Here is an 11,801-nt window from a genome sequence, read left to right as displayed (position 1 = left end):
TTTTTTTTTTTTTTTTTTGTTTTGTTTTGTTTTTTTTTTTTTTTTTAGGAAAGAAAGTATGTTTCTTTATTGTCTATTTAATGAAAAAGAAAAATCTTAGCTTCATGCTATTTGGCAAGGAAAAAAAGCAGAACCCTGTAGAGGGAAAGAGCTGAAAAAGAGAAATATGCTTTGGCTGACCTCCATTTCTGTTCTAGAAAAAAAAAAAGGCAAGGCAGTACTGGGAAGCCATTTTGCTGTTATTACATGCACGTTCTCACCAACAATCCTCTGCGCATAGATTTTGTATTCCTTTATATGTTTTCTGAATTAAAATACCTTTCTTTTTAATCAGTAATTCCTTTCTAGTAAAAGCCAAAAAGCCCTGCTGTCAGTTTCATATTTCAGAAATATCAAAACAATGCAACAGGAACAGTGCTGACAAGGAGGTATTAAAAAGCGTAGCCCTGTGATTTGGCGAGACAGAGTGCCAGGGGTGCACAAAAAGCAAGCAAGAGAGGGGTAGGCTATTGGTACCTCCTGCTAGTGAAACACCAGGAAATAGACTGGGATAGCAAAAGAGAGCCTGTGTATATCTTGTCTCCTACGTGAGCCACTGGAAAGGTATTAAGGAAAATCAAAAAGCTAAGAATCATACTTGATACTCAAAGCTAAGTTTTTTTAAACCATCTGTTGAAAAATGGAACTGCTTTCATTTCATTTGTGAAGTTAAAACTCAGGCTCATCATCATGTTTTGCTCATTGACTTATCTTTTAAAATATTGCTTCATTCCAAAGGAAAAAAAAAAAATCCAATTCCCTTCTTATTCCCAGACCTATCACCTGTATTATGTGCAGGTTTCTGCTGACAGCTTCTGTTCCCTAGGCATATCCACCTCTTTCTTTCAATGCAACCTGAGCGTAAACTGTCTAAAGGAGGAAATACAGACAAACCAAACTCAAAACAAAGTGGTAGCTCCTTGCACTAGCATACATAACAAAGATAAGGCTATATTTTTTCACTCTGATGGTAAGTTTATTTTGGTTAATTTACCTAAAGGGATGCAACAGGAATCACGTTAACCACAAAGTACAATAATTATGCAGAAATAAATTGCCATCTTCTACTTTAGTAATATTCTTTATTTAAGCATAATATCATGCATCTGCTAAAGACAGACAAACCAAGCAGCACTGCTTCTTGATGAAAATGCTCAAATACTGGAGATCTTTTAGAAGCTATTTGCATTCACTTTGACAACAACCACATTTTTAAAAATACTTGTTGGTAGGGCAGCCATTAGTAAAGCAGTTGCCACATGGCAAGAAATCCTATCACTGCGTACTAGCAATTAACCAAGCAGAGCATCTGAAGACCAAAGATCTTTTTCCCTGAAATTCATGAAGTAATAAAGGTAACACAATTAGAGATTCAAAGTGGATTTGTCTTTTGCAAGCGTAAGCATTCACTTGTACTGAAAAATTTCTGTAACAAAAAGACTGTTACCACATTTTAAGCTGATGAGGGTAGTAAACGGCTGCTGGCAATTTGGTTTTGATGGGCATCCATACAAAGCAAGAGGCAATACAAAGAGAATTCTTCACCATGAAGAAGAAAGGTAGCTTGTCACTAGATATTTGATACACTAGGACCAAATCTTTTCCATTTTAAGTCAGGCTTTACGTGCATTATATGCAAGGAGATACAGCTGTAAGAAGACAGCTCATATATATGACAGGAAGATGCTAATGTTTTCAAAGGCAGTCAGAGTTCCAAGTCGAACAATCTAGCTTAAAATTTATGCCTACCATGCTCTTATGAAACCATTATCTTTAGAAGCCCATCCTCACATATTCTTTGGACAACAAAGAAAAATCACTACATTTCACCAGAAAAAGGAACAGAAATGGAAAACAAAGAAAACACTCCTGGAAGACATTAAACTTAAATGGTTAGTACAGTTCTATTTGCTACCTTAGTAAAGCTACGATAAATGGCAATGTGGCCAGGAAACACATCACAGACCTGGAAAAAATATTATGGAATGTTGTTCATGCTACAAGATACCAGAAAATATTTATGGAGAACTTGGAGTATTCCAACCTGCAGAGTTCCAGAAGCTCAGCTTCTGGACTTTTTTTTTTTAAACACTTCAGAGAAAATCAAAATGTTTTGACATTGGTGTTGGAAGTACTGCACAAGCAACTTGATCTACCAGAAGTGATTTATTTGACAACACGCTCCACTAAATTAAATTTTAATTACATAGGATTTCAACCTTAACGAGGCCTCCTTAACATCAGATTTCCAGGTTGTACTTCTCTGCAGTTGTAGATACAAGTTACTCTTCACTCTTGAGCTGAAGATAGAAAAATTGTTTCGTAGGAAACAGATAAAAACAGGGAATTGCTAAGGTTTGTTTTTCTTATGAATTAAAACAATATAATTCAACCAACAGACATGCTATATAATTTACTGTTACACTACACGTAACAGTATATTAGACTCCAAATTTTATTAACTGCAATGTAACGAAAGTAGCTGGGAATTATAAATGTCAGGAAACCGTGTAATTACAATTATATTTGAGAGAATCCAATAAAAGATTTCTGAACACAAGATACTCTCAGATCTGTAAGAAACGATAAGCTACACATGTTGACTACTGCAGTGCTTTACAACCTCCAACCCATGGACCCAAGGCGAGCTTCAAGGTAAGTAAGGGTGCGATTCCATGCAACTTCAGAAAATATACACATTTTTCTCCTGGTGAGCTGTGCTGCTGTTATGAAGCTCTTCCTCCTCCTAATCTACACATTAAGGTACAGTCAAATTTTCTATCCCAAGGAACCTACGGTCATAAGGAAAACAAAGCTGATTTTTTTAAAGGTGTCTGTAAATCTAAGACACTGGAAAAAACACTCCATATCTATCTGAAGAAGCCAACAGTACAACATTTCACAGAGTACAGCCCATCTTTATATCTAGGACATCAACATAATTTTTAGGTTCACAAGAAGATACAGGCAAACCAGCAGACTGGTAACAAAACCCAACTGACGAGTTTCCTTAGAAACTACTCAGGTCTGCCACTTTTTTAATTTTCCTCTGAGCTACCGGTACAACGGAAGAATTGTTTATGTTCGGGCCTAAGGAAGTGCTAGTGTCAGAATATGTATTTTAAATCTAGTTCTGTTGATGGTAAAGAAGTCAGCAGACCAGGTATTACACCTCCGTTAAGCATTCAAGACCTAGTCTAAACTAGCTCTTATAGTCACACAACAGCTTGTTTGCTCTGTTCTGGAGTACTGGTCTATAGAAGCATGACCTTGAATTACTCACACCTTCAGCCGTCTTGCACAACATCACAGGCAGAAACAGCAGGAACTGAGGAAACTGGGCACGGACACCACATGGGAGAAAGAATAAGCATGTGCAAGTGGTAAAAGAGGAAGTTGAAACTCCAAATTAGTACCAAAATGCAAATATGTGTATGTGAATAAACCAAATGGCAAGAGGGGTAGCACTCGCAGATGTGGAACAAGATAAAAAAAACACAAACAGCTTGAATGGAGATCTTTCAGACATCATTAACACTTTGAAAAGCAATTATCAACTCACAGCTTACATTTGTGGCCACATCATGTAGCAACTGAAATAGATAGTTTTGTGTAGTATCTTGTGCAATACATATGAATAAATGAATTGAACACTTTCCCCATGAACGACACAGTGACTTTCTTTACTCTAAACTGTACCAGACTTCACAAGACAACAGTGGAGCAATATCACTTTGATAAGTCTTAACCGGCTGCTGCATTTAGAAGTTCTGGTAGGTTTCAGCTTCTTCCCAGCTTCCTGCTGCTGCATCAGCCAGCAGTGCAAACTAGATCCATGGCAGCAGATACGTTATCTAGCATAAAACCTATCAGGAAGGAACAGACTTAGTGGTCAAATTTTTAGATCAATTTGAAATTTCATAGTGAATGTACAGCAAATCAACACACTCCATATTGCTATGGTAACTCTGATATGGAACTAGAAGCCTTTAAGCCATCTATTGCATCAGGCACTAAATCGTACACACCCAGTCTATGAGCGTCTTTCACCCTCTCCCAGATGTTCTTACTCTGAAGAATTTTCCAAATTGCTACGTGCTCGAAAGAAGTTCTCAGAGCACCATCAAATTAAAGGGAAACTAAATTAAGTACAGCTCCTAGAATAAAATTAACTTTGAGCCACCAGAGCAATCCCCTTACAAGTCACCTAGAATTTTAACAGGTGTTCAAGATGATCAGATCATGCTAGCCCATGACAGGAAAACCAAACCAGGGTGAAAACAGATGATCAATACGTTCACCTACTTCATGCTAAGAAAACTCCCGGGAAGTAAATGAGGGTTAAAGCCCTAAAACTACTTGGAGAAAGCTAATCCATGCTTGCTGGCCAGGAACAGCAGAAAAAAATAAATCACCAGTTATGCATAACAAATGCTTTGCTAGATACATTACAATAAAAAGATACAGCCCGTGCTCCTATGGAAAGGCATGAGCTCCCATGCAAGAAGCCATACAAGCACAAGATCGATCCTGCAGCCTAGCGCAGAAATAGCACACTCATGAGCCACTGACTGGGGTTAAGATACAGATCCAGGCGCACCTGGGCTGACCTTGTGGAGAGCCTCCCAGCAGCACACCTACCATCCCGGTGGGCCCCTTACTGTGCAGACAGACACAGGCAGCACTCACATTACTTGAGCCCGAAATAACTCAGTTGGTCCTGCTAAAAGCCACTGAGTGTTGCTGCAGTGAACACGTAGACCCTGGGGGCAATTCACCTTGGGGAAAGCACCGAAGGTCCAACTGCCACAGCTTCCCAAAGAGAAGAGCTAATGGTGAAGAATGGTGCTGGGGTACAACTTCCAGACCCTGATCCCAGCTTCAGCATCAACAGAATCAAGTTAGCTCCATATGCTCTGTGTTGCAGCTCTGCCTTCCCCAATGCATACAAATCAGCTTGCAATACAAGGATTTTTCCTTTCTCTGCAGTAACCCAGCTTTTAGTTATATTCTCTGATGCCAGGCAAAATTATCTTGCATCAATCCAGCCCTGAAGTGGCTGACTTTGATGAGGAACTACTTAACATGCACAGATGACACCCACCTTAATTGTCAAGCACTGTCTTCTCTCAGTTTTCATGTTACTTGTGTCTAAACTGATTCTATAAAGAATTAACAAATACTAAAACCAAGAAACTGGACACCGAAGCATCTCTCTTATGAGGAACGGCCAAGAGAGCTGAGGGCTGTTCAGCCTGGAGAAGAAAAGACTAAGATGGGATCTCATCCATGTGTACCAACACCAAGAGAGAGGGTGCAAAGAGAAGAGACTACTCAGTGGTGTCCGGGGACAGGACACGAGGCAAAGTACACAAACTGGAACACAGGAGGTGGTATCTGAACACCAGGATTTTTTATTATTATTTTTTCTACTGAGTAGTGTCAGAAGTTGCCCAGCAAGGTTGTGGAGCCTCCCTCCTTGGAGGTATTTGAAAGTCACCTGTCAAACAAGTATTTGCTCGTTTTTACTCTGCCCCACCAACGCCAAACCAACATGAAAAATTACTTGTTATATAAATAAGATTTTTTTTTTTTCCCTGTGAGTCTTTATGTAGTAGTATTTCCTTCAATTCAAAAGCAAAGTTGCGTCACCACCATGCAGAGTTGTACTGCAGGAAGGGAGGAAGTAAATTGCCCGTCCCCTATGGTGCACAGAGGGGAAGAGTTCAGTATTTCCCAAAGGCTTTTTCAGCTTGGTCCATTTAAAATCAACAACAAAAACACCTCTAAAAAACCCATCTTGTCCAACAAATATACAATGTACACTTTGTACCATGTCTTAGTCATTTGTATTGTAACTAAAAATCCAAAACCTACAAGCTTAACTACAATTTTTAGCCTTCGCCCAAGAGGTATCAAATGCAGTTTTACCAAGCCTACATCTTTATAATATACTAGAAAATCAATGACAAGTCACACATTTAATGTAAATAGTTGCAATGCAGAACAGCCAACAAAATAAGGTTTTAAGATACATCTCCGTGTGCTGATAGGAAAGATACTTCTGATGCTGTATTTTAAACAGTTCCAAATAGAAAAATGATTTAATGCAGAATTTGTTAGAAATCTCAATTTGGTTTGAAAGTATGAGAACTTCCTGAAACTTCCCTTTTCCGTATTTTCATTAATTCTGAGTTTATAGAACAGTTGTTAGAAATTTTAAATTAACCAGGATGGACTTTGCACACAGGTCAGCTTCCAGCACTTGATATCACTACCCAATTCATCATGGCTTGCCTGCAAATACTAGACAGTTCTTTTAATATCAGGCAATGAATCTTGTATAAGTTTTCAGCAAGTGTGCTCTTGGCAGAACAGAATTTACAAGTTGCATCTTCTGTCACAAAAATGACAATTCTCAGAGGAAGAAAAGCTGCAGGAAACTCCATGCACTTTACAGAGAATTGAAATTACACACAGGGAAGCTTGAGAAGCTGCCAGCTGCTGGTTCTCAAATGCAAAGCTCTCGCTCATCTTGCTCTCCCCCTCCTCCCCACACAACCACCTCTCCCTTCCCCACCGGCAGAACTGGTCGAAGGGAACACGTGCTGCTTCAGCACCCAGTCTGCTCATTTTGATAACATTTTCAAACGAGGCACGGCTCAACTCTCCCATGACTGCACTAGCTACAGTGCCTCTATGCACAGGTTCACTTTTGCTTTCCCCAGCATGGAAAACCAGCAGCAGCTCTGGCACAGGAACAGAAGAGAAAGCCTGGGCTCATGCAGCTAGATTCCCCAGAGGGTACCTGCAAACATCCTAAGAGACAGGGCGCACAGGTAAGTTACTGCAAGGTAAGGCATGGTGTGGCCATAGGAACCCTTGTTACTCAGAGATAACCTGAGCTGTGCCTGCCTCCTCCCCGGGGGATATTAGCCTGCTCTGCTTTGTCCATCTCCGCCGTATGTACCTCATGCTGCCTGGTTGCGTTATTTTTGTGTCACTGCACCATTACGGGCACAAACCCACCTTCAGATCCACCAAAACACGCCAGAGCACTCCAATACAGATATCAACCAAAGATTAAACAATTCACGCACTGGCTGTAGCTATCAAAACCTCAGTTCCTCTTTCCTTTTGCACTACATACAGGCATTTTCTGTCCTTTTGAAGAGACAACATTCAGTATCTCCCGCCTGTCCGTAACAGCAGCTTTGACTCTCTCTTAAACCTGCACGCTTCCATCCTTTCTTCCACAAGAGGTGCACCTTTCCTAAAACAGGTGTTAAACCCATTGTCTCACCCACAAGTCTGCAGATCACCTTTCCTAAAGAAACCAATGAAAGTTTTAAGCTGATAACAAAAGCAAAATACAAGGCAGAACCGTGGTCATTAAAACAACAGATATTACATCTTCTCAATTTCCAATCCCACTTAGGGTACCATTTAAGCTGTGGGAGCTGTTTTGACGTAGTCCTCTCTGATATATATTCATTTAAAGTAAAAATCTGATGAAACAGATCACAACAGGGGCATGTACAGAGTCACAGCATCACTGTGCCTGTAGCTCAGGATTCAGAGCTGTTATGAAGCCTGCCCCTTTCTCGTGATAGCATCATCCATGCACTCTTCCTGCTCCCTTCTTCCAGGAGGACCTAGCTGAATTCCAAAGGCTATAAGCAAGAACAGAGATACTTCACTGTAACTGAAACACACACAAAATTCCCAAACTGCAAAGAAACCCTGCAGTTTACTGCACAGTAGCAGGACCAACTCTCTCTATATTTGTACTCACAGATTAACTTAATGTAACTGGAATCAACCCCCTGGAAAATTACAAACAATTTCACTTTTGAAATATCCAGGAAAAAAAAAAATCATCTCCTGAAAAATATAAATGCAGCAGACAACTTTAATCCCTTTATGGTTTTCTTTAAAGCAATTTCAAATTTTTAAAATATTACTTCTTTACAAATAAGGAAATAAAAGGCCGATCTTGAGTCTAAAGCTAGTTCTAACAGTGTAATCTGTATCCCTTCAGGAAACAGCATTCACCAAACGTAATACTCATAGGACAACATACCAAACACGTAAGAAATACAAGTTTTCTTCACCTGCTGCATTCAAGTCTTAATTATGGACGTCAACTTAAAGGACTTACTGGCACAACGTTTGAGGCTGGGCAACAAAGATGAGACATTTGAGTCACTGGATTATTTCTAAACTTGAAGTGTCTCAATTTATATGATACAACAGTGATGGGGAAGGGACCATAATTTTAAAGTGTGGGTGCTAACCAAAGCCTCCTAGGAGATGTGGAATACCGTATGAAGCAGGGACTTCCAAACTACACCACTCATATGACTAGCATTAGAAGAGTGGTATCATGGTCTAGCAGAGGTGTAGCCAGTGCTATTGAAACCAATGGAAGAAACAAACATGGACGTTTGGGAAGGTCCAAGCAGAAATGCAGGATATGTAGGATGACTGCATGCAAGTGCTGTGTGACTAAAGGAGCAACGCTGACTCCTTCACCATGTCAATTTTTTTAAATTACACAAACACAAGTGTTAGACACAATACACCTTTCCCCATTTTTCATTACAGTATAGCTTTATCTCTGTTTGCAGCTGTGACATATTGCTGCTGCAAAACAGAGGGGTGTTTTTTCCAAAAATACAGGAGAACCTAGTCATCTGACTATCAACTGCTTTGTAACCAAGCACTCTGAAGCATGGTTCAGAGAAAAAACAGCCTCTAAGTCGCGAGTCGGCCACATGATGCTAGTTCTTTAGCTGCTATGATACTTCATTAAAACCTCTTTGTAGTAGTCCAATAAGATACAAGTAAGGGGAAAAAATGCCATCATGGACTCATATTTTAGCTTGTCTAAAACACCAAGACCTGACGATGAACAGTTGCAGTGAAATTCTCCCATTCTGCATATTAATGCATATACCGTGCAAAGCTGCTCACTGCTCCCTGGAAATCCTCAGGCAGCATTCCAGACATGCTTCACATTCACTGCCAGTCACCTTTTCTACATCCACTCAGGCTACGGAAGACCTCAGCACACAACCAGTCATCTAACTTGGGAGTAGGGGATAGCAGGTGCAGGGCCTGTGCCGAGAAAGAATTCTGATTTTAGGTATCAACACAACTTTTTCCTTATGCTGAACACGTGTGGTTTGTGTTTTTTTCCCCACACTGAGGCACAAATTTAAAGTGACCTTGGAACATCAATCATACTAAATTCCACTACTTTCTACATCAATAATTTCTACGAAGAAAACCACTGCTTTATGCTCAAACTCATTTTGGCATATTAAAGTGCCAATATGCAGTCATATCCTGCATGACTGCAGGAATAACAGACCACCACTCAACATAGCTTAACTTGACAGCTAACTTAGGAAAACACTCACTGCTGGATCAGACCTGTGGTTTATTTATCTGACCAGATACAATACCAGCTGCTGAAGAAGAAAATGAAAGGAATTCTTGCAAGGACCTTACAGTTTTCAGCCCATCCATCTTCTGCAATCAATTTTAACATTTGGATATTGGCTTAAATTCCGAGGCATGAATCCTTATCAGTTCTCGTTAACATTAACCAGGCTCAGGCTGAACAGCACTGACACAAATCACTAGCTCTGCACTAGAACTCCACATCTCAAGAAATCTGATGACAAAAAAGTTCGAAAAATCTACTCGAGCTATGCAAAAATACATTTTTCTCATTGTTCTGGATCTGACACCTATCAGTGTAAGTCAATGTCTTTTGAAATGTTTGAGACAAAAAAAAGCACACAACTTCTGTTATAGATACTGGATTTCAAGACACTTCTATGTAACCTTTAACCTAAGGTCTAGCATATTTATTTTTACCATGCCTCAGTACCCTTACACTGCTCCAAAAATACATCCCCTTCCTCTCCTCACCTCCTTCCCCCCTTGTTTAATAGTTGCTGCCATGCATTCAGCAGGTCAGCACAACGATCGTAAAGATGTCCTCACATAAATGTACATTGCTCTAGAATGCCCCAAATTTAGGGGTGTATCACACCAGTTACACAGGCTACTTTTCTCCTCATCCTACTGGAGTACGTACATCATCAATAACTGCAAACAACATATGTTAAAAAAGAAAGGAGAATATTTAGTCAATTGGATGAATTGACTGGAAGCCCCAAGAAAGCTGCTTTTAAGGAAACAGAAATTTTTGTTGGCCCATAGCCTTGAAGCATGAGCGTTCACCAATCTTATCATGATAGCAACCACACCGAAGCTCTCAGTAGAACAAAGCTAAGCATGAAATTCTAAGCATTTGTAAACAAGACAAGTGCCGTATAAACAACACGGTAGGAATTAAAGAAAATTCCATCCAATTTTTAAAATACATTGAAAAAACAATAAAAGCTGAAAACCTGATGCCTCCTGTTATCCAAGCCATCCAGATACCACCAGTTCTTCCAATTTTTTAAGTCTAACTACATGTCTTTGCAACATTAGAAACTTTTTTGTAAAGTAAACCAAAGTATAGGATTATGTGCAGAACGCCATTATGTATCTTAGAATATACGTATAGGTAAACCTTTCAACAGTCTGCTGAAAAGAACACTATTTCAATGCTGTCCAGGAGTTCATTAAGACCTCAAATGTCAGGTGGCTGGGCAACTTCTCTCTCTCCATGCCACTTCCATTAGCTACCAGGTTTTTAAAACTCTACTGTTCTCAACAGTAATATCATTAAGTCGCACAAGTAATTCTATTCTAAGCCATCTGCTCTACTATTAAAACCTAAAAGCTTTTAAGGCCAGCTATGCCACAACTTTCGAAACATCCTCACCACTTCCAGTAGGTACGCTACCCCAGTATATTTCCCCCCACCCCAACTCCTAATCTCCAAAACGGATAGCCTAAGACTGCAAGCACCTGGAACGCCTGGCAGCACTGGTTATTGGAAACCCTGCATTAGTTGTGTGCGACCAGGTAGTACCCGTGGAATTGAGGCCCATCCTTGGGTGCCTAAGCACTGCATTGATAGGAATACCGTGCTGGCTCCTGACAGCCCGTCTTTGACAGCTGTTACGTGATCCTGTGCAACCTGCTCTGGGTGACCCTGCTCGAGCAGGCGGCTGGACCAGATGATCTCTGGAGATCCCTTCCAACCTCACCCATTCCGTGAGACTTTAAATGGATGGGTCGCGGGTTTTGACAACCCTTTTACCATGCAGCACACACGTTCCTTCTTGAGAGGAGGTACTCAGGAGGGCACGCAAGGCCCGGGGCAGCCTCAGCACCCACCTCCAGCACCACCTCGGCACCTGCCCCACGCCTGACCTTCACCGTCAGGCCGAGGCTCCCCAGGACCCGCGAGCAGGACGGGGGCAGCCCGGCTTGCCCGGCTGCCCGCCCCGTCCCCCCGGCACTTACTGAGCTGCCCGGGGCCGGGCTCCCTGCCGCCGGCCGCCCCCAGCACGCTGCCGGCCAGGCCTCCCCCGGCGCCGGGCGGCGTGCCGCTCTGCCTCTCGAAGTTGCCGGGGTTGGAGAAGAAATCCCGCAGGCGGGGCAGCTCGCGGCCGCTCTCCAGCAGCTCGGTGTGCAGCTCCAGAGCCGTCAGCAGGAACTGGTCCCGCAGCAGCTGCGCCGCCATCGCGTCCATCGACACCCGCGGCGGCTCCCCCGCCGCCCCGACACCGCCGCCATCGCCCGGCGCCCCCGCCGCCCGCGGGCCCGCCGGCTCCTCGGGGCTGCCCGGC

General features: G+C 41.8%; 1 protein-coding gene across 1 annotated transcript in view; it reads right to left on the bottom strand.

Moving 5' to 3' along the window:
* Positions 1-11,801, bottom strand: part of RELCH (RAB11 binding and LisH domain, coiled-coil and HEAT repeat containing) — a 77,154-nt gene that overhangs the window by 64,032 nt on the left and 1,321 nt on the right. The window contains exon 2 of the mRNA XM_035316315.1: positions 11,476-11,792. Coding sequence (XP_035172206.1) covers positions 11,476-11,792 — 317 coding nt within the window. The remainder of the gene's footprint in view (positions 1-11,475; positions 11,793-11,801) is intronic.

Source organism: Oxyura jamaicensis, chromosome 2 (assembly GCF_011077185.1).
Source record: "Oxyura jamaicensis isolate SHBP4307 breed ruddy duck chromosome 2, BPBGC_Ojam_1.0, whole genome shotgun sequence".
In the NCBI taxonomy this organism is placed as follows: Eukaryota; Metazoa; Chordata; class Aves; order Anseriformes; family Anatidae; genus Oxyura; species Oxyura jamaicensis.
This window is presented reverse-complemented; position numbering and strand designations above follow the sequence as displayed.